A 23,644-nucleotide genomic window follows, 5' to 3' on the forward strand; every position below is an offset into this window, starting at 1 on the left:
TCAAGCAGATCTTAGGGCATCGTGACCGGCGGGATGAGTCCCATACAGCAGGCGAGGTGTGCCCTCTGGTGGGGAAACAGCAGCATTGCAGCTCACCGTTTACACGTCATTTCTGAAGTTAATTTCCCGGCTCACTGACTTGTAAACTTCGAGAAAGCTTCCCACAAAGATACAAACAAATGGATCGTGAACAGTTTCTTTATGTTTGTGACTGAATTTTGCAAATAATGTGCTCCAAAATGTATAGTAATCCAAAAATAACTGTGGAAGCAGAAGCTTTGAGAACATAGACTTTATTCATTTTATATAAAAGTGACACAAAATCTTACAAAAAACAGGTGCTTCAGCTCATCTTCACAGGACAAGAGCTGCATGGCAGAGATGCTCTCAGTGGGGAACACACTCGATTGTCGTCGCATCTTCACCTCAGCACTCAATCAGGTGACGTCATACTGTGTGTTAAGACAAACCTTTACAGTGAACCCACCAGCAGAGGCCAGGGTAACCCTGGGACAAAACGCTGCACTCTTCACTGCATTCTTCCTCTCTTCCTATAACCCTGACTCCTCCTCGTACTCCTCCTTTCCCCCCCTTTTCTCCTTCATCTGGGTTTCCTTTTTTTCTATCTTCTTTCTGACCCTGAGCCCTCTTTCTCTGATTGGTTCCAGACGTGCCACTGAGCTCTTCTTGCCGACTCAACATTCCACAGCTGGAGACTGCACACACTCGCTCACACACTTTTCCTTACCCCTTTTTCCTCCTCCCTTCCCCCTCTATCCTACTCCAACTCGCACAGCACAAATAAAACGTTTTTTCACAACAAGACATCAAAAAGCCTCAGACTGAAACAGCTCCAAGGAATTCCTGCAAGCAGAAAGACAGAAATGCACTCAGAGGCAAGAGTTGAGGGGAAAAGAAAAATGTTTGGGGAGGCAAATGAACTCAACAAAATGTGGTCATTACCCTGCGCACAATTACATCGATAAAATAGTGAATTCACTTTAAAAACATTCTTTGGCTCTCAACTATACCAGAGTGATTCAGTTGAGGGATGTTTTCCTTTGTGGGGCAATGAGAAGTTCAAGTGTTGTCGTTTTAGCCCTTCAAAGTAGGATCGTTTCCAAATGTCTTTACCAGTCGTATTTAAATCAAAACACATAATGAAAACCTGCAGCATTAAAAAGACAAATAGTGAAAAACATCCAAGTGATAGAACACACAAAGGAGTGAACTGTTCCCGTAAAAATGATGAATTAGACAAATATCAAACTCCAACTCCGTTTTCATGGTGCATACAAAGAGAATTACTGCCCTTAAATATTGCTGAATCAGCACCAGATGGTACATCAGGAGCCAAAGCAAACACAAGTTTGGAATGACTAAAGGCAAGTGAATGACCAGGATTTGATCAAGAATCTAAGAAGAAAAAGGGAGCTGAAACCTTCAGTCCTGCAGTACCAAAAAGAACATGGCGTCTACTTAAAGACCAGCTTTCAACACCAAGAACAGAACTCAGTATTAGTAATGTGCACAATAATGTACTGCCCTCCGACGGTCACCACTAATAATGGTCCCTGTCACCCTCCACACATTCACATTTGGACTTCTTCCTCCTCTGCTCTTCTGCCAGCTGGTGCTGACGTGTCAGGTCAGAAAGGAGGAGAGGCGGACTCACAAAAAGCACACATGCATCATCAGTAACCGTTCTCTACAGCTGCACAGATAATGACAAATCAATGAAAGCAATGAAACAACAATTACACACCTAAAAGTTCAGGTAAATACTGTCATGGCAAAAACAGAAGAAAAGAAAAAGTGAATTTGGTTCCAGAGAAGACTGTGGCTATGTATTCAGAGGACAGAGGCAGATGGTTTTAGTTAAGAGTCAATCTGTGGCTGTGAGTTTACCTTTTTGCTTTGTTAGTCTTGCAATCAAAATGGGAACAAAAAAAGAAAATTTACACCGATCAAAAAATTTACATTGGCACCAGAGGAGACAGTGAGGAGTCGTTTTATAAAACAGATTTATGTTCAACTTTTCCAACTGCTGCAATAAACCTAAACTCCCCAGTAGATCCGTTTGTGGGCTTCATGAACGCTTTTGGGAGAAAGCTGTACAAATAGAAAAGGACCTGATTTGTCTGGAGAGAAAATGGGTAGAACTGTTAAATCTTGGCAGAAGAGAAATTGAGAAGGATTCCATTTGAAACTAAACATCTGCTGCGCTCTACACAGCCCTTCAGCACTTCGAGAATCTTTTTTTGGGGGTTTCAAAAGAGACAACAACAACACGAATGCCACAATGTCTTGTCTGAATCAGCCTCTCCTGTGTCGGGTCGGGCCGGGTCGCTCTCTGCTACTCGGCCTGCTCGTTCAGCTCCATGTCGGACACCAGGATGTTCTTCTCAACCTGCTCCGCCTGGCTGGAGTTGGTGCGGCTGTAGCGGGCCCCTTCATAGGACCCCCGGGACCCGACCGTTTGCCGGCGGTACAAGTAGATCACGCCGACGATCAGCACCACCAGCACCAGGCCCGTCACCATGACAATGATCAGAATGGGCAGGTGGTTGCTATCCACTAGGGAGAGGTAGAATATGGATGTCAGGCTTAGTGCAAACAGGTCACTTTCTGGTGAAGGCGTTTATTTTGAGTGAGGTGGCAGCGGATAACTCTGCTTACTTGTTACAGCTGAGGTCTCAGCTGCTTCTAATGGAAGAAAGGACAGTTAGGAAAGATGAATCACTGATTCTTGATATCATCCCCGATTGGAGTATTTCTCAGGTTGTTCCATTGTGTCTTCACACAGTCGTGTTTCCATTATTATTCTGCTTACTACTCTAAATATATGAATCATTAATGCCACGTGCATTGGATGTGTTGTAACTCTGTTGTGTTGTTCATTCTGCACACATGGCATCTATTGTACTTCTGTCTATCCGGGGAGAGGGATGCTCCTCCGTTGCTCACACATAGGTTTCTTCCTATTTTCTCCAATTTAAAGTTTTTTTAAAGAGGAGAGAAGTTTTTCCTGAACCGATGTGAGGTCCCGGGACAGAGGATGTCGTATGTGTCCAGATTGTAAAGCCCAGTGATTTGCACATGGATCATCACGCTCGAGAAACCTAATCAGCATTTATGAAATCTTTAAAAAAATATTTAATTTGCTCTGATCTCAATGTTGACTAATTTAATCTTAAAATTTAGAGTTGCTTCTGAGAATGACTTCACTTTGGTGAAAGCGGTGTTGTGTTGGCTTACGGCGAGGCAGTTTGCAGATGACTCCATGAGTGCGATTTCTGCAGGAGTCCGGCTTCCACAGGCCGCTGTTGCTCTGGATCAAGAAGCAGGAGTTTAGAGTCAGCACCGAGAAGACGACATCATGCGTATCCCAGTTGGTGTACGACATCTCCGTGTCCCCGCTCCACACCAGGTTACTACCTGCAGACACACACATCAGAGGAGCTTCAAACACACTCAAGTGAAGAAGTGTTTCTCTACTTTATTGTGAAGGAGAGCTGAATCATGATATCATGTTCTGGTACACATCTCCGTTTAGTCATAGCGGTTTCCAAGGTTGGATTCAGTTCCTCCCATGAATTTACCAATCATAATTCAGTAGATTTCCCTTAAATTATCTAATTAAGATGATTAAATATACAGTTCTGGGATAATGCAACTTGATTTGACACAAGAGAGACTAATTTAATTAGGTTTCCTCTATTTCATTAATTGTTTCATGGTTTCACATGTTCAAATCACAATCAGTCACGTAAAACCTTCTCATATAGAGTCTAAGGGTTCGACTTGTTGACTATTATTGGTATTATTGAATTTGGAAAGATATCTGCAAGCAGAATGAGATCATTTCCTGACAAGCAGCCTACGATGAATACACTTGGATAAAAAAATCTAAAAAAGGGTCATTAGGTTTGCTGCTCCAGGGAGAGACTGTCTGATGAAATGTGGCTGGACCTTTCGCGCTGATGCCCAGCCAAGCTCCATGCGCCTGCTCCGCGTAGCTCTGGATGTGTTCCCACACAAATCCATTCTCTGTCTCGTCCAAGATCGAGAGAAGTTCCGCTCCCACTAGAAGAGACCCAAAAAAAAGAAGAGATTGAACAAAGGGGAAATGGGAATTGATCATACAAAGAGATTTCACAATGGCGCAGCTCGCTCGATGAGCAACACTTCTAAATTTAGACATATTGATGCGTTTTGTCAATTGTGTTTCCAGTAGACAAGGTCAGAAGCGTTGTATTTAATTGGCTTTGAAATCAGTATCATGAGCTGTGTGCGGGCAGCGGAGGAGGAGTCAGGAGGAGCGGTACCTTTTTTACAGGATGAACGTGCATCCTGCTGCTGTCTAAGACTCTGCAGGTTGAAGGCGTAACAGTTGTTTCTGAAAGGCACCCATGACCACTCCCCCACAGAGTGGGAGCACTGGCCGGGGTAGAGCCACTCATGAAGCACAGGCTCATCTGGCAAGGAAAAAAAACAGAGATGAATACATTGAAATGACACTATCTGATCAGGGGACACACAACAGCACAGTGTATGCATGCTGGTGATTCATTTGTTTGCATATGTGCCACATGTTAAATGATATTTGTTGCATTACACACACACATACCACTAATTTGACAGATAGCAGCTTCCAGTTTAGCATCACAGGGAGTCATAGTCCACTGCCCGGTAGTGGTCATGTGACCGCATCCAGCCGTCTGATGGGGCTCCCCATCTTTCCAGTTTGAATATGACACTTCATCTTCACCCAGCCAGGTGAAGCTCCGTCCCTGAAAACATACAAACAAGTACGTTGCAGTTCACTGCAGTTTCTTTCAGCCGGGAAACCACTGTGGCCGAAGACATACTGTAAGTTATTAGGCTCACTCCATAATTGTAGATACCGATCCAGGCGGGCCGGCGCAGGCTGTTGACCAGCAGGGTGAGGTAAGCCTGCTGGTAGGGATCCTTCACCGTGGCAAGGGTCCCATTCAAAGATTCACAGAGGTGCAGAGCGCCGGTCCAGTCCAGACGCTTCTCCACAACCCGGTAGGTCACTCCACCCAGCTCTACGGGCTTTGACAGGGAGGCAGGGATAAGAGCCGGTGCCGCAGGGAGACCCGAGTCTGGAGGAACGACAAAGTAAACCAATTCACACTTCCGTTTGCGGTGCACACGTTCGGCACTTTTAAAGCAGTTTATCGTTTCATAATTCAAGATCACACCTTGTGACCTTTGACAGATGAAGCCATTGCTTTCCATCTCACAGGCGCGGGAGGCCCACATGCCCGTGTTCTTCTGTGGGTTCCCGTGAATCATCACCACACAGTTTCCCTGAGAGGGGACAGTGAACTCGTCAGAACGGGAGCAGATCGAGGACAGAACCATGACACGGGTACAGAAAAGGGAGTGTCGTGGGTACCGGGTTCTTGTCGTGGTGTGGTCCGCTGTTGTCCAGCGGCTCACCGGGAGCCCAGTTGGTGTAGCTGAGCAGGCCAGCCTTGGCCCACTGGAAATGACCTTTAGAGTCTGAGGTCAGACCCACCCAAAGGTTAACGCTGGCATTTTGAAGCAGGGTTGTGACGATGGCTATTAGGAAGAGAATCAATTGCATCAGTGTGCATGTGTGTTATGAACATAGATAAGTATAGGTACAGTTTAATATACACATATATACATACATACAGACTACAACCATTTGATACTGCTGACAAAGACATATCATACACATTTGCCATATTAAAGTGATTATCCTGTAGAAGTAGGTCATCTCTATTTGTGGAGAGGTAAGTTCAATAACTTCAGCTGCTTTTCACAGTATTCTGCTGTAATTACCTTGCTCCAAATGATTGGACACCACTGCGATTACACCTCTCTGCATTTCACATTTCAGCTTGGCTGCAGACCATGTGACTTGATTCCACTGATCGAAAACTCTGAAACACTATCGAAACACCAGATGTCATTAAACACATTAAATAAATAAGGCTCAGGTTATTTTGAGTAGACATAAACATTGTGCATGAAATACAACATTAACAGGTACTTAATGTTCCTTGCTTTGGTTCACTGACTTTATGGTGTACTTCAATGATGCATTCTAGATACCCTGCATCCTGAATACAACTTAACATCATTGCTTTCTGGTGGGCTACTGGTGTGATGTAGCTCTACCTTGTGTTGATATGAAGACCATCCCTCAGGGCAGCCTGAAGGTGGGTGGGGGGTTGATGGAGTTGGAGGAATGGTGCCTGTGACATTCACTCTCTTACATATGTAGGGAAAGTCCAAGTGGCACTTTTGATCTGCCCACTCAGCTGTTTAGGAGCGAAACAAATACAAGCTCATGCATGTGTGCACTGCATTTGATTTAGTGCGATGAGGTCTCATAGTCAGGCTGCTCTTACCTTTGCTGGCCAACATGTGGACACATCTGCGATCGCGGCTGACAGGGTGCGGCCTCCCGAGGGCCCAGGACACATAGTTGAGCACAGAGTGGTCTGACCAGCGGAAACGTCCATCATTCTCATAGGTGTGAAGCCCCAGCCACCAGTTGTCCCCCTCCGCCTTCACCATCTGAATGTGAGAGATGCACTGTGAGAAGGCATGTCGGGGCCTCACAGACTTCCAAACAGGCAGGGGTTGACTATAGGAAAGGCTGCCAGCAGGAGAAAGACAATAATTAAAAAGATCACACAGGTTGATGCTTGTTCAGAACTTCTGAGGGTGCTGCCCTCATAAAGCTGAATTGTCCTCTCAACCACCAGTAATTAGTTTTCTTTTTTTCATTGTGTCAACACGTGCAAAAAAAGATGAACTTTTTGATAAAGAGTGCAGTGCCTTGCTTAAAGTGTTTGCCAGGAAAGCTTCCTCCTCAGATGAGTGGACGGAGGCCAGCGAGGAGTCAAACCAGGAGCAAATCCTCTGGGCCTGGTCCCAAGTGGTGCGGTGGTCAAAGAATTTATACTCGGCCTCCTGGAAGCCAATCCACTCCGGTGAAGTGGTGCCTGACAGATGAGGGAAGAGAAAAGAAGGAAAGACAGACGTAAGACATAATTGGAAGGTTTTGAAACAAGGCCTCGGGAGATCAGTTCAATATGCCGAGAGAAGTTCAAAGCTAAGGAGATGAGACTGACCTTCAGAGATGTCTGGTTCCTGCTCAACACTACCTGGAAGCCCACACACACAGGATGAAAAGCGTTTTCATGATATACAGAATGTGCGAGACCAAAAACGTAATGACAAAAAAGGAAGAGACTCAAATCAGAGAGTGACGCTGTAGGTGGAAAAGAGTATTTCAAAATGTGCAACAAAATTCTAAAGTAGGATTTAAAGATGTCTGGTGCTCATGTACCAATAGAGTATACAGTGGGTACGGAAAGTATTCAGCCCCCTTTAAATTGTTCACTCTTTGTTTCATTGCAGCCATTTGCTAAAATCAAAAAAGTGCATTTTATTTCCCATTAATGTAACTCTGCACCCCATCTTGACAGAAAATAACTGAAATGTAGAAATGTTTGCAAATTTATTGAAAAAGAAGTATTCAGACCCTACTCAGAATGAACATTAATGAGAAATAAAAAGAACTTTTTTGATATTAGCAAATCTGGCTGCAATGAAACAAAGAGTGAACATTTTAAAGGGGTCTGAATACTTTCCGTACCCACTGTATGTCTTTCTAAATAAGCCCACATAAACAGAACAGTGTTGTTGTACCTCTGGGGATTTTGCAGATCCAGTCTAACTCGGATTCACAGTGCATGGCCAGCCAGGTCATGGTGCCCAGGTCTGCTGCAGCGCATTGCCTCACGTTGTAGTAGTAGCGGCCAAAGTTCTGGTATGCGAACTGAGACACAAGCAAAGAGTAAACAGATTGTGCTGCTCAGTATACGTCGAGAGGTAGGTGGCATCTCGTCTTTACTCACAGCCAGTCCATCGCTCCACTTCCAGCTGCCGTTGTCCAATGGGTTTCTGCGGTTCAGTCCAATCCAAAACCAGTGCTGCTCGTGGTCCTCTGACTCCCTGTGGGCCACCTCGTCATTAAACATCGTCGTCAGTGTAATGCGTCACGTGTCGCCCGGTCAGAGGCTCACACTCACCCAAAGGCCTCGTGGAGGATCTGCAGGACGAAGTGCTCCTCCTCGGGGCTGCTGATGCTCAGCAGGTTGGCCCCGTGTCTCCGGCAGGTCAGGTGAGCTTGCAGCCAGCTCAGCTTCTTCTCCAGCTGGGAGGAATGAAACACCTGCACCAAGAAGGAGTTGGTGCCATTAGCTTATTGTTGCTCCAGACTTTACCGATTTAAGGAATCATTGTTGTAATTCGAGACTTTATTTTAGTTAGGTTACTTTTGTGCACGGCTGTTCAAACAAATATGGTCTCAACCTGTGCAGTGAATGCTGTGTGCTATATAAGTTTACAAAGATTGTTTTTCTCTAGAATAATGTACATATAAAATATGTGATTCATTTCAGTTTTGAAGCGTCATATATGTGTTTCAGCTTTTCACAATAAACTCAGAGTTAGATATGGAACGATCTGAAAATATAAGCATATCCATAATCTAGATGAAATATCATTTAAACTCTTATATTATCATAAAACTGGACATAACACGCAGCAAGTGAAGCTACATATATTTTTCACTCTGAAGAATGTTAAACTAATGTTTGAAAATTGTTTTGCATTTTTCAGGCTACTTTGTAAAGCGTGATCATATCTACATCCACATATAATACACTCAGATGCTTATGTATTAAAATGAGGATTAATTAACTTTTGAAATATTAGCCACGGTCATTTTAGACATTGAATGAATGAATGAACCCACGTGGACAGGAGATCAAAAGCTACGTGTGAGGTGAACCTTGTAACAGTGGCGCAGGTTGCTGTTGCTCTTCCAGCCGCGGGGACAGGAGCCGCTGAGGCTCGGGGTCGGCTGGGGGACGGGGGGCTCGGGGCTCAGAGACGCGTCCTGGTTCTGACGGCAGATGAATTTCGCCTTTGATGACGCACACTGCCTCACCTCCCACAGACCTGTAGCAGAGCCTGTCGCCATGGAGACGCAGCCGCCGCGGACGCTGACTGAAATAGATGCAGGGAGAAGCGTCGGTGAGCGGAGAGAAAGAGACGCAGGCTGCACTGATGAAATGTGTGGAAATAGAGAAGAGGGGAAAATAAAATGTGATGACACAATTATGAGTGAGACAATAAACTTTTCTAAAATGAAAGGGCAGTATTTGTTTTAAACCTATGCAAATATGCTCTCTCTTAAGAATTTATCGTATGAAGAGAAAAGTAGTGGTCTTCTACTTGATATTATTTTAATATTTTAATTACAGAGAGAGATACCTGTCTGTAAATGTGTCTATGTAATGCTTTCTGACGGGCTTTTCACCTAAAATGACACAATACAATCACACGCTTTGGAGCTTCAAAGAGAACAATTAGATAGTGTTTAGTTTTTATTGCCACTACTCCTCCTTATAGGTGCAACTTTGGGGGTTATGCATTTTATACATAACCAATGTTCATACTAGCAATGTTGTCAATGATGTCACAAAAATCTACAGATAAAGTAAAATATAGATAGATATACTTTTACTAGTCATGTCGACTAGAGCAACCGAGTGCAGCTGTAATCCGAGGTCAGAAAGTTCATATCTTTGGTTCTTTTAACGACTCTAAAGCCAGAGAACTCGCCCACAACTGCTTTTTGCATCTCCAGGTCTGGTGAAGAAATTACTATGAATCCAAACTCCATGATTGCATGAATCTTTCAATAAGTATTCTCCTGTGTACTACAACGTTCAAAACATTTGGGACCAATCCAGTTTCTTCTTTGTAGATTAAATTTAAAAAAGGGGCTCTGGTTCATACGGGACCTCATGATGAAAACTCATCACAGCAACAGGAATAAAGAAATTATGAGGGGGTGAGTTGGGAATAAAGTGTAACAACCCAATCGGGTCCTGTTGCATCCTGTAATAAATGAACGGATCATTTTTGCACTTCATTCTGTGTATCATGAACATGCTCGTTGACATATGTGAACCTACCCGGCTGGTCACGATTCCAGTTGGTGTAGGACACGTCATCCCCAGTGAGCCAGTGGAAGGAGCCGGGGCTGCCCTGGTCATGGAGCCCGACCCAGAAGGAACCCGCAGAGCGACCGAACACCAGGCTATTTGCAAAGGCCTGCTCGAACCTTTAAAGATGTGCAGGGGCTTTTAAAAAGGCCGCTGCTGAAAAGATACTGTGATGTATGTGTGTGTCGCTGCATGTGTGTGTGTGTGTGTGTGTGTGTTGCTGTTCGCACCTATTGGTAATGGTAACGAGGGCGGCTCCGTGGTCCTCACATGACTTTCTGGCTTCATCAAAGGTAAACAGATCTTCTCCCACCCAGTAACAAGCTGGACTGTGCCAGTTCCAGCCCTGAGAGGAAAGCAAAGGAGAGGAGATTGGCTTGATATGGAGAATTACATTATAAAAATTGAAAAAAGAAGAAAACAAACATCTTCAAAAGGCTGTGCAGAACTTTTAAGATTTCTAAATCAATCAGTGTGCACCAAAATACACATGAGACCTTTAAATGAATCATGTTTCAGTGGCACTATCTAGCTCGGCCAGCTTCAGGAACGATGCCAAGATATAGGACGACAAAGATTTGGAAAATAGCGACTCAACATAACACAGAACTTGTCGGGGGTAGAGGAGGTGTTTGATCAAAGAAGATCTCACACATAGAAAGACAAGACAACAACACCTGAAATGTACAAAAAAACAAAAACAGAAATGGTGTCTCTCAGAAAATAATTAAATCGTTGTTCTAACAGTCAAAACTGAAGTGAGTCCACTTCTACCAGTCGACTGCATCCCAAGCACAGAATACAAAGAACACGTCTAGACGTGCAGAAATAGCTTTTCCCTGGCCTCGGTCTCTGCCGGCGGATCATGACGCTCTGCTGGAGTTGTCGACGTGTACAGATGCAGGGAGCAGCCAATACACAGGAAATCACAAGGGGGGAGGTTTGGCAAGACAGTGATAGTGAGAGAAGGTGCAGATACAGTTCTGTGTGAATGAGCCCAGATTTATGCCCAATCATATTTAGCATCTAGACAAATAAAACTCTACGATTAGCGAGTCTCTAATTGTGTCTGCTGTTTGGTGTTGGGGCAGGGAGTGTGCGGTGTTTTTTGTTTGCTTTTGGTATAAAGGGACTCTATGAGAGCAGTGATAGTGAAGTAAAAGCCAGACAGCTGAATAACGCCGTAGCTTTAAAGCTCTGTAAAGCCGAGGAGGGCTGTAGATCTAAGGGATGATTCTCTGAAGGTTCACCACTGAGAGTGAACTTTCTTCATCTTGTAACATTGTTTATCCCTTTCTACTTTGTTATTATACATAATATTCATTAGATTCACTTTGAGATACATTTTCTGATTGTTTGTGGTTGTTCCTTGAGAATTTGATATTGTACAACATCAGAACTGTGTCGTTGAACAGTTAACTAGTGACAAAAAAACCATTTTCAATTATTGCAGGGCCCCCATAGTGACGGAGGGGCCCGAAGCAGCTGCTCACGCCCTGGGCAGCCTCTGACATTAGAGATCATTGTTGTCCCATCTCTCTGTTTATGAAGCAACTGAGTTATCCTGATTATAAAATCCCTATCTTTGGAAGTATAAAGATGCAGCGCTACAGCGTACCGAGTGGATGCATTACAGTGATGAGCAATCCATAACATCTTCTGAGTAATGAGCCCAGCGCTGCATGGGGTCTGTCATGTTGCTGAGGCGGTCAGCAGGTTTTCTGTCATCGTTATTTCACACGTTGTGTAAGACAAACCGCACATCCTCAGGGCCGCAGCACGCCGTGCCAGATGATCCCCGTGGCATTACCACCCATGATGCCTCGCTCCCCGAGGAGAGGGGTAAAGATTTATTACACCAAACCAACGCTTATACAAAGATCTTGGAAAGACACACTTTCTTTTCACACACTTCCTTTTCATTCCTCACAATACACAGTATATCTATTAAGTCGCACATTAACGGAAAAAGCTCAACTGTGAACGTGGACAGTGACCATTAGCAGCAATGATTAGGTAGGTTAGGTACGATCATCTCATATGGAGAGAATTATGGAGTGAAACCAGAAACAGATGGAAATGGATTCTCCAGATGGGATTCGGTTCGCCATGTGGGTACAAGAAGTCAGGCGTGGTGATGCATTTCTGTCGTATGCACCGAATACAATTACAATTAAAAACAATACGTCCCAATTTGAATAGAATAAAAACACGTGTTTTGTTTTGTTTCATTGGGTCATGAGAGTGTTCAGTGTGTGTTAAGCTGAATGAGTGGATACAGATTCCAGTGTGTCTGGGGCGCATGCTCGCAGTCTCAATGCAGCGATTCATGGACCAGTTACACACTAGAGAGCAGAGCGGTAGGCCATGTGGAAGAGTGAGAGATAAAGGAGAGTTCTGGGGAAAGGGGTCAGATTTGAAGGACCGGCTGAAATACTTAGGATAATAATCATGCCCCCAGCAACACTAGAGATTGTCAGCAGCTGCAATAAGAGCACGGACACGCTACATGAGGTCTGAATGGATTCTTTGTGGAATAAAAGTGTGACATATAGAGAAGACAAAACACAAAAGAAGTGCACCTAGTCCAGACATTGGAAAACCATTTCAAACTAAAGCATAAGCTGAATATGCCGAAAAATGAGGTATGTACCAATGATTGCACATTTTTAAAAAAAGGATAATACTTGTTTGCAGTCTTGGTGCTTTGGCTTCCCATCACTCTTTGTTCCCGGTTTCTTACAGATGGAGGCAAGAGTCAGATTACAAGGGCTGTCATCCCAGCGGCCCTCCTGCACATGTAAGCAAGACACAAAGAGAGAGAGAGAGAGAGAGAGAAAGAACACAGCTGTTAAATATATACAAACGGAGGAGACCCGCTGTCAGTGAGAGTCCATTAGTCCATGTGAGGTGATTAAGGCCCCCAGAGGGTCAGTGTGAGGGCGAAGGGGGGGGGTCACTCACAGCGCCCCAGATGGAGACGCAATCTTCTTTGGTGTTGCGGAAGTTGTTGGGTTCAAAGGGGTGCCAGTAGGTGAAGATGACGGGCGTGTGGTCGGTCCATTTGAAGTCCATTTGCATATCAGTGTCATGGAGCCCGATCCATAGCTGGTCAATATCTGACAGAGAAAAACATATTCAGATATTTTACTGAAATAAAAGTAGCAACAAAACAGCTCCAACGTTTTAGCATTACCCTTGATGCATTGCGCATGTGCCAGTGGAGCAACAAGCATAGAATTATTCTCTGTTCATGGTGGATTACAAATATAGAGTAGCATGAAACCACCAGTGGGCAGAGGACACAGGGAGACAGTCAAGTAGGAAGACAATAAAGGAGATCAGAACGAGGGTTAAAATAGGTTTAGGGTTCCAACGGCGACCCTGATATGAAACTGACAAACTTTTCCATGAGGTTCAATACATTGGAGCAATTCCATGACCTAAACATGTGCTGGTTTTCAGCTCAGGGAAAGGAGTGAACTGGATGGTTTCCACTACATCTCAGCTTGCTTGGGAGATGCGGGAATAAAATGTAGGAAAACAGCTGGAAATATTGGAATATTTTGAAAGATTGTTTACTTTTTTTTGACTGTGGGTCAGTGGCTAGCAGGTCCGTCTTTCAGTCAGAGGATCGGCAGTTCGATCCCCCTTCAGGGCCCTAGTCGATGTGTCCTTGAGCAAGACACTTAACCCTGAATTGCTCCATGTAGCTGTGTCTATGGTGTGTGATTGTAAGTCGCTTTGGATATAAGTGCCAGCTAAATGTAATGTAATGTATGAAATATATATAAATCTGCCAGAAAGTGTTTCTAATTATCGTTTTTTTTTCAGACTAAAAGGGATAGCCGATCGGTGCATTTGCTCACATTTGCATAAAACACTAAACTGAGCATTCTGATAGATGTGAGTGTGGAAGCCTATTGACTTTAGTAACATTAGTTACACAATCAAAACTTTTTTTTCCTTGTTGCTTTCCTTTTTCTTCTCTCAGAAAAATGACAAAGTCCCTCCCTTCCCCCGTCTGGAACATAGTTTATCTTTCAAAATGTCTATTAAATTCCGTAAAGTCTACTGCTGATGGTTGTGGGACGGAAATTGAACTAATTTCATGACATGTCTGGCTCCCAGCAGCAATGAAAAGGTCCAGTGTAAACATAAAAAAAGGACCCACCTTTCTTCACGTTGCGTATGATGAACTCCAGCTCAGGGAGGGTGTGGACACTGACCAGGTTGGCCTCCATCCTCTGACAGGTTTTCTGAGCTGTATTCCAATATATCTTATCCGAGGTCAACTTGTAGCAGCCGGCCTGGAAGGCCTGCCAGCCCACATCACACTTATATTTCTCATCATCTGCCCACGAGTCTGTGGGAGTCAAAAGATAAAAAGCAAAACATTCTGAACTTTGGCACTGCGACAGTAAGAGCTGGTAAAAATGTCTCCACACTGACCAGTAGTGAAGGGGTCCATTGTGGCATTGGGCCTCTTCTTACAGACGTACGGCAGAGCAACAGAACAATCACGGTTTTGCCAACGACCCGATGACTCAGTTCTTATTACAGCACAGTTCTCCTCCTCGACATGTTCCGGCTGGTCTGAAGGACGAGAGTAAGAAAAGAAACCCTTCAAAACATCCCTATTGCCAAGGTACCCTAGTTCAAGGCACTTAACCCCCAAATACCCCAGCGCTCGACGGTAAAAGACTGCCGATGCCCTGGAAGGCCACCGAGGTTGTATTTGAACTCAGAGCAGCGTGTTGCTAAAAACGAGGAAACAAGCTCACTCAGCCTTCTGTGAGAAAAAATATCTTTTAAAAAAGACCACAGAAACAACACACGTTTAAAATAAGCCAGAAAAGGTTGAGTTGTTTTTCCAGTCTGACCTGACTCCCAGTTGAGATATTTGAGTGGTGAGGAGTCGGCCCACTGCCAACCTCCACTGATGTCCAGGTCATTGAGGCCAATCCACAAAGCAGCACTGTAGCCTGTCAGCAAACCTAAAACAGCAGACACACATCTTTCTCAAACGTTGTGAAATACAACAACAACCCACAGGTTTCTCTGTGTCATTTTGTAAAGGATGTAAATAGAGCGCTTCCACTGAGACCAAACAATCTCCAGTTTGCCATGATTGTCACGAACTGTCGCCACTGTATTGGGCAGATGACATACTTGTGATATAATTATGGACTAGTATTGGCAACAGGGTCAAAACATCCCAAAAGTCAATGATTCCTGTTGGGATAGTGAATGTGCAATGTGTATTGTGTTAAGACACACGGGTAGATGCCTCTGCAGCTAAACGCACACACACACACACACACGTGCACATTGAATTTACCGTTGATGTACGTCTGCTCATGCAGCTTCGTGATGCTCAGCAAGTCGGCTCCCTGCTGCTGGCAACTGATGCGAGCCTCGCTCCATGACAGCGTGGACTGGAAGTTAAACTGGTAACAGCTGTCTGTCAGCGGGTCCGTATCCCAGAATGTCTCGCAGCCACGGCCTGACAGCGAGGGAGGGAGATTAGACGTTAGAGAGAGCGGGAGGGAAGAACAGTAAAGTTAACAGGCAGGTGAGAGGACGCTGTGCGGAGCTTTCTGGCCATTTCTCCAGTGCCAAGCGATAACTCACTCTTCACAGGACAGAAGCCCCAGCGCGTGTCTTTGCCGTAGTCGTACGTGGTGGCGCACCAGAGGTGGGCGTCCTCGCGGCCGACACTGGTGCAGTTGTGGAACCACTGGCCGTCGTACAGGAAGGGCAGGTAGCAGGGGCGGCCGTAAGAGTTCCCCTGGATCGTGTAGATCTCTGGGGAGCAAAGAGGGGAGAGACTTTAAAGCCCTGCATGGCGCAGGAGAGTCAGAGCTTGGTGTGCTTTGCCTGAAGTTGTGGCTGTGAACTGTGTTGAACTGAAATACCGGATCTGTTTTCCCAGCGACTTGTCTCATCAAACAAAAAAAGTGAAAAACAGAGGATGATGTTACAGTCAAAACAGTGAAGTCAACTCGTGGTCAGCAGCAGGAGGAAGAAGAAGAAACAAACGCAAATAAGCAGCTTATCAGGAAAATGCTATTATGAACTTCATTTTAAAACCGAATCAACAGCTTTCATTTTTACACAAAAATGATGAAATCTAGATATTTATATTCCAGAGCAAGATCTTTTTGAACCGGGCTAGTTTAATTTATAAACTATATCTGTATCTATGTTTCGACAGTTTAACCCTGAGGTTGCTGTTTTGGTGTCTGGATTGCAAGGCTGGATCCTTAGTGTTACCAGAACCAGTTAGGCCAATGGAAAGTAAGGCAGACGTGTTAAACCAGGGAGGAAAGATTCTGAAGCTCCCTCCCTGACTTCCCTCTCTGCTCCACCGCTGGCTGGCTGGCTGCAGCGGAGCTGCTACTCCGCTGACTAATGTCAGAGGCATTCCTCTCCAGCAGTGAAATGACTTCACAAAGAAACTTGTGAAGATCGGCACTTGCAAGTTCAACAATTTCAACGCGCCCATTTGCCTCGCCGCAAAAGGGTAAAAGAGGCAGAGGAGAGGAGGAATAAGGAAGAAAGTACGGGGAGATGTTCTGGTGTTACGTTTATGGCAGATCTGGTTTTAATTGCAGTGAAGCAGAGCCTGTTGACCGTGGACTCGTATGACTGGCTGAGCCTCGGCTTCACGTCTGTTCGGGAGCAGCCATGACATTTGATATTGGAAAGAGTGCTACTAATAGCGGAAATGAGGCTTAGCTGTGAACCACGATGGTTAGATTTAATCTGGGCTGAAAATGATACCAAAATACCGATATACTTGAGGGCAAGGACAACCCTGCGTGTTTACTGCAGTTTACAAACACCAGCAATGTTTTCTTTGGCTGACTGACTGGCAGTCAGCCACTTGTCCTCAAAGATGCCTAAAAAGCAACAACTTGCGATATCCATTTGATCAGATGCAGCTGTGGCGTTCACAACAGTCTATCCGCCGCACTGAGGCAGCTCACAGGGTCACTGTATCACCACAGCTGGGAAATGAAAGACCTTAGTCAGTAGAGAAGGCGTTATCATTTCTTCTTTTTCTATAGATGTGATGTGCTTTAGGTGTATTATTTGTTTTATTGTGTTATTACCATGGGGTTTTTTGTGTAGGACAACGTCAGCAGTCAGCATTGGACCGCTTCCCTCGACAAAAAGTCAATGTTTTTTTTTTTATATTGGATTTTGGATCATTGCAGAGAATCTGCTGTGTGACAAGCGCCGGTTATGATTGCATACTCACATTTTGTTCAGCACCAAATGAGCATCACTTTCATGGTGTTTGAGATGCGAATGCAATCAGCAGAAGTAAAAAGCTAACCTCAGTAAACCTCAGATTTCACATCACCAGATGGTCGACGTGATTATGTTTTTCACTCTCTTTTAAGCTACTAATCACCTTTAGAAGACACATAAAAGCTTCAAAATATTAATACTTTTCCTTCAGTCGTTGTTATCTCATCCATGTTTTCTCTCGATCAAATTTGAATAGAAAATATCACTAAAATAACTTTATTTAGCCAAGAAGGTTGTGTAAAGTATATCTATCTAGTATTGTCAATCAAATATGTTATGTTGTTATGTTGTTATGTTGTTATGTTACTCAGGATTTGTGATTCAAAACAATTACAGGTATTTTAAAGGGAATCCGGAAGTGTGGTTATCTTGTAAAGCTTGACTTTCAATCCGAAGAGTCTTCGCTGTGCAAGTCTGATCTCGTTTGATTACAAGCACGCTTACCACGATATGTTTTGGAGCACAGGTCCTGCCCACCACCGTGCAGGGTCCATTTGAGATTTGAAGGAGAGGAGGTTGAGGAGGAGTTCCAAAACATGGGCGTGGGAAGGTAGCTGTTGAGGTTGTCCAACACCTGGCCGCAGTTCCAGGTCCAGCGTACGCTGGGATGCTCGTGGTCACAGGTAGACACGCCCAGAGGAGACCTGTCCCATTTGGAGCTGACGTTCCCCGTGGTCACGCCCAGGCACAGCGAGGAGCCCAGGTTGAACAGGCGACCCCGGGTCACCCACTTCCAGCGCTGGCTGTCTTCCTCACAGGAGGTTGACAAAATGAGGGAGTGATCCCGCACTCCCAGGCACCCCTGGGGGCCCTCATTGAAGAACGCAAAGTCGTCAGAGTCCAGCGGCGCTGCGCAGAGAGAGAGAAGGTAACAATGGCATCGGGTCGATAAGGCTGATTAAAACAGGATTACATGTTTGCAGCTAATGTGGCACGAGAACGGGTCAGCAGTTGGATCAATACCTCCAAGAGCAGAAGCCGTGCTGGGTTAGTGGCCTCTGTTCATGCTGTATTAAGAGTAATAATAACCCTGTAATAACCCTAAAATCATGCATAAAAATGATATAAAAGAGCTCTAAGCAGGAAGCAATTGCAAACAAGTTATGCAATAAACTGTCAAGATCTCACCCCGTGCTCAAGGTCTGACCTGGAATGGCCTCTCATCTTGTTCACTACATTTTGCCATGCCTATTTATACTGGGTTTTACTATGGAGAGAGGGCAGCAGTTGGTAATTTTGGGGGATGTGTATCATATGTATATCTACACATAGCTGAATGTTTTACTAGGCTGAGTTTGATTAATTGGATGAAACTGTGATCATCCTCGGGAGGGGGATGGGTATCTGTTTCCATACTGATGTACACGGATTCCTTTATTGATTTCAGTGCAATTCTCTGGGGAACTAGAGTTGCCTGCAAGGTGTTGAACGAGAGAGCTTTACAGTAAATGTTTGCAAAATACTGAGAGTTCAGGAATAAAAACGGTTGAACTAATCACAGCCAGCCTCTGGGACTGGAATACCACGAACAAAAAAATCCAACTCCCTTTCTCAAAAAATATATGTGGTTTCCCTTTATTTATTTTTCCTTTCTGTGTTTTCTTGACTGATTTAGAGATGTGCTAACCTAGAAGCGAGGACTGTGAATACGGTGTGTGGTTGTGAGTCCGTGTGAAGTCGGCAGAAAGACAAGTCAGGAGTGGAGGAGGGATTCTAAATTAAGGTCTTGCTGAAATACACATAAATCCCTTCTCTCAGATCCAAGATAGAGGAGAGAAAAAGTGAGACCCTCAGCATTCCTACTCGGCGGGCTCTTGAGAGTGGCCAGGAAGTGGGGAAGGTGGGAAAAGATCACTGGGCATTTGACTGACAAACACAACTCTCCTGCAGTATGTGGACACTTCACTCCGCTCAGTCTGCGGCAATCCCCTGTTTCCGAACGCTGAGCCTCAACACTCCAACCCTCCAGTGCTGCTTTTATAGACACAGAGACAACAGTCTCATCAAGAGCCCCGTAAAAAAAAAAAAATCCCTGTAATCTGGAGTAGACGACAGACACGCCCTCTTCTTGCACTCGGCTCTGTGGTTGAGTTTCTCAGAAGTAGTGTTAGCTCATTTGCTGTGATCAGAAATCATCAGCATCCTGTTTTTTTAATAAACTTATCCTTCTTACCGTAACAGCCAGCTGTTCGGCTTGTTTACGGCCAGGTCATTGTTTTAATCATGGGAGATTACAATCAGTGGTGAGGGACACACAGACTCGTACGTGCTCTCAGGTTAACTGTACAAACACTGGTCCAGTTAACACAGGACATTTCAGTTGCTTTGGTTTAAGACTATATTTCTGTGAGAGTCGGATCAAATGTAAAAAACACAAAAAAAGACATTAAAGACATGTGGAAGTTCCCTGTCTGGCATATCCATTGGAAGTGGATGTGAAAACACATCACTGCTTTCTGTCAGATTTTAATTTGCTGTTTTTTGTTGTTGATGCATTGATGAATCAGTTGGATTACAAATTGCATAAATGAAGCTATAACTGGAGGTCTTTTTTTGGGATGGGGGATTTTGTTTCACAAATTGTTTATTATTTATTATCAAAATAGTTTAATTGATTTTCTGTTGACTGACCAATCATTTCAGCTCTAAAGTGTGTATGTATTGTATTAAGCATCCTCAGGATAGTTCATATAAACACTCTGTGGCATACATGTCCTCGGTCCTCTGCTGTAATTCATCTCTACTCTGCAATTACGGTACCGTGTGGAGTCTTCCACACAGACAATAAGATGTTGATCTGCTATAATCTTAGCTCAGGATTTAGTTACAGCTCTCAATACAAGTAAAAAACGTACCTATACTTGAATAGCGAGAGCTACACAATGCTGACTTGTTAACGAGACTCGGCACCCATGCCAATAAATCAGTCCTATGCCATTTTGAGGAATTAAAGAGGAATTAAAGCCTACCTTAAAAAAAAAGACCAGACTGTCTGCTCCAATGGTGCACGTGGGAAGACTTTCACACCAGAACAAGCCCAGTAAGTGTTGAGTTCACTTCAGTGTGTGAATATAAGCTCAGTGTTAATATGCGGTGACTGCATGAGACGTTCCTAGCGAAAAGCTTTTGAACCACTCGACAACCTGAAGCTGCAGTTCCAGACAGCGAGAAGCAAATTCAGGTTTTAATTCCAGAGGGGACACAACTGTTTTATGTGAGAAAACTCTCGGGCCATCAGAGAGAGGGCAGAATTTCAGATTAACTTTAAGCCATTGAGCTCTGTGAAAGCCACAACGACTCTCCTGCTGTGATCTCATCCTCTTCTTTGGGCTGTCACCCCCTTTTTTCAACACTGAACACAGTTTCCTGGTGAAGAGAGAGGCTGGAACTCATGGCCAGAGACACTTGCCAAGAGAGGCATATATTCCCAGAAACTCCACCTCCTCAATTCTGTTGGACCAGGTTTGACGATAATATTTCAACGTGGGTGTCGAATCCACAGCAAATCTCAGTTTTAGAAATCCGAGATTTTGCAAACCCTCACCCAACTTCTCCATGTCACATTGTTTGGTGGGGTGTCACTCATCGCGGCTGCCACGTAAAAACAAAGTATCCATTTCTTATTCATTTATTTTATACACTTATATCTAATCTGGAGATCTGGACTACTGTTGTAGCAGATGTCATGTGTTCACCCCTCCATGGCATCTTCTTATTTTGACAGATGTCTGAGATTACAAAAAACAGGACTTTAACTGACCAGTGTGATAAAATGGAAACCAACAAATAGGCAGGACATTCCAGCCCGCTGTGTGTGTTTTGTTGGTGTTTTATTTTGGCGGTCCGGCCTCTGAAGCAACCCACACTGTGGATAGGTTTAAACTCGTCTAATAAAGTATGAGAGGAGACGGAGAGGAGCATATTGGCATTTTACAGCGTCACTCAGAAACTAAGTAACTTCAACTTCTATGAAAGTGCTTCTATTGAGCACCGTATAATGGCACCGGAGACCACCACAGAGTCGATGCTGTCTCCACAGATAGTGAACGGGGCTCTTATTCAAAAATTACACACGAGATGTTAGTCATGCCAAAATAAAATCTGTTGCATTGTCATAAATCATCCAGGGGCATCCCTGTCACAACATGTTCCCAATCAACTGTGGTGGTTTGTAAAAACAATTCACAGAACAAATACAAAGATACAACTCTTCCTCTTCGATCCCTCTGCAGCTCGGCCCTTCGGTCCAAATGTGATGGAAAATGATTCTTAACTTTGGCAACGGGGCGATGATGGCAGATGGTGGCAAGTCATCTTAAAGTTAAGAAACAGAGCCTCAATAAAAGAGCTCAGGATTATTAGGATGTAGCGGAATATTCTTAGGGATACGAGAGTAAACCCATATCTCATTATCTTAATCTGACTTCAAGTTCAAAATAAAATAGGTAAATTAATGTAATAAGAAGCCGTATGATGCCCCGAGTCTGGCATGACGATACCGTACACTTCAATGAGGTTACTTTAAACTCTCTTTTTGTCAAATTAAATAGATAATAATCTTGTAGTAGCTGATTGTCGTTACGATGGCCAGATGCCCTGGTGTTCAGTATTTACAGTAACATTACTTGGTATTGACATTAATATTCCTGCTCTTTGTATCCTTTTCTATTCCAAAAAATAAATTAAATAAATGATGCCCACCCTCTGTTGCAGTCCAGCTCATCATCTCATTAAAATACTGCAGACTGATTACCAGGATATAAGTATGTGAACAATTATATTGATATCTAATCTTTACTGGAGCACATAGCTTGCGTGGGTTTACCCTCCACAGCATCCCATAACATGTTATGGTCCCTCGGACCAGACTGAATGTGTTAATTACAGCCCGTAGCAGGAAGTAAAGGTCACATCTGCCCGCAGGGTGTGCGCGTCCCTGGGTGAGGGCTAGCCTACAAACACCTTTGGGCTCAAACACTGAACAACAAAACGAAAAGGTGCGTCGCTTTGCGGCTTGAAATAAACTCGATACATAAATAGAAATCACAGCAGAGCCACTAAGCCAGCAGCCCCTTCCTTACTCCCCCTCGCTTTCCTCCACATCTGGTTCCACTCACTGCTCGGACTTTTGGTTCGTGGCATATGGAGGCACCGAATCCACACTGTGGAGAAGTGGTGTTTGCGTGTCTGCCGTCTTGTGCATTTTCTAAGTGGAAGTCTTCCCAAAGACAAAAAGCATGCGCAAAAAAGGCTCAGCGTCGGCTCGAGGTTTTCTTTCCCCCGACTTTTACATCAATGAAATTAAGCGAAAGTTGCCATGTTGCTCACCCGTGGCGCTCCTCCTCAGTTCCAGACTAAAGATGAATAAATATAAAGTGCATTTGTAAAATATAAGTTGCCGATTCGTCCATGTTCTCCTTGATTCCTTGTTTCGGTGACGACCGTTGCCTTGCATGCTCACAACTAACTTACAACACACGCACACGCGCACCCAGACACGCACGCGCTGAAAAAAAACAAAACAAAAAAAAACCAAACCGAAAATACGTGAAGTCCGGAGCAGCAGCTGCCCCAGTTTTTGACTTTGAGGACGATGGAGTTGGGTCGAGTTTGACCGCTAGAGCTCCGTGTGCCTCTCAGTCAGATGAGAGAGAAATGAATGGAGCGGCGTCAACAACGTGTGTGTTTGCGGTTCCCAACATGAGGTCCGGGGACCTCCAGGCGTCCTGTTGGAGGACACCCAAAACATCCGTGTGGCGCACGAGGGAATGAAAGAAGGTGGCAGTAAAAGAAAACTAAAACATAGGCTATGGTAATGGGGATAAAATATTACATTTGAAACCAGACTTTTTAGGAAATATTCATTTATTTAAGAATTTCCTCTGTTCCTCCTTTGCGTCATAATTCTGTATTGTTTCATGTTTTCTTCTTTTAATTTGAGATGTGCCCTTTTTGCACAACAATTCAATAGATGTTGAGGCACCATGTTAATGTTCGGGCATTTCTTTGCAGTGAATTCACACACCATCTCCAATGGTTGATGCCAAGATTACCCTGCAAATACATATTTTAAATAATTGATTTTTCTGAGCTTTTGTCCAGGGTATAAAGGCATCAACCAATCGGGTTGTGTGGAATGGATTTATGAAACAAGTACCCTATCGTGTACAACAACACAAAGGCTCCGTGGACTGAACCAAGGCTGCATATTTTGCTGATCCATGAAACATAACAGA

The 23,644-nt window shown here is 44.2% G+C and overlaps 1 protein-coding gene across 1 annotated transcript; it reads right to left on the bottom strand.

Annotated features, from left to right (window-relative positions):
• Positions 1 to 276: 276 nt before the first annotated feature.
• On the bottom strand, positions 277 to 22,919 carry mrc2 (mannose receptor, C type 2). Its single transcript, XM_056407419.1, has 29 exons — positions 22,737 to 22,919; positions 17,853 to 18,257; positions 15,723 to 15,896; positions 15,430 to 15,594; positions 14,972 to 15,085; positions 14,541 to 14,684; positions 14,263 to 14,454; positions 13,053 to 13,207; positions 12,776 to 12,880; positions 10,319 to 10,434; positions 10,059 to 10,207; positions 8,867 to 9,084; positions 8,103 to 8,245; positions 7,929 to 8,025; positions 7,720 to 7,849; positions 7,140 to 7,172; positions 6,844 to 7,010; positions 6,411 to 6,579; positions 6,178 to 6,320; positions 5,839 to 5,947; positions 5,426 to 5,592; positions 5,229 to 5,337; positions 4,891 to 5,129; positions 4,631 to 4,793; positions 4,329 to 4,478; positions 3,973 to 4,086; positions 3,259 to 3,438; positions 2,680 to 2,706; positions 277 to 2,577 (listed from the first exon to the last, which is right to left on the bottom strand). The coding sequence occupies exons 1-29, from the start codon at positions 22,861 to 22,863 to the stop codon at positions 2,357 to 2,359; spliced, it is 4,425 nt and encodes a 1,474-aa protein (XP_056263394.1). The 5' UTR covers positions 22,864 to 22,919; the 3' UTR covers positions 277 to 2,356.
• Between the last annotated feature and the right edge of the window lie 725 nt (positions 22,920 to 23,644).

Source organism: Pseudoliparis swirei, chromosome 23 (genome assembly GCF_029220125.1).
Source record: "Pseudoliparis swirei isolate HS2019 ecotype Mariana Trench chromosome 23, NWPU_hadal_v1, whole genome shotgun sequence".
NCBI classification, from domain to species: domain Eukaryota; kingdom Metazoa; phylum Chordata; class Actinopteri; order Perciformes; family Liparidae; genus Pseudoliparis; species Pseudoliparis swirei.

Coding starts and splice junctions, on each gene's coding strand:
- mrc2 (XM_056407419.1), bottom strand. CDS start 22,863: ATGCAAGGCAACGGTCGTCACCGAAACAAGGAATCAAGGAGAACATGG. Junction 13,208..14,262: donor CATACGCAACGTGAAGAAAG/GTGGGTCCTTTT, acceptor TTTCTCTGTCAG/ATATTGACCAGCTATGGATC. Junction 5,130..5,228: donor CATCTGTCAAAGGTCACAAG/GTGTGATCTTGA, acceptor TCGTTCCTCCAG/ACTCGGGTCTCCCTGCGGCA.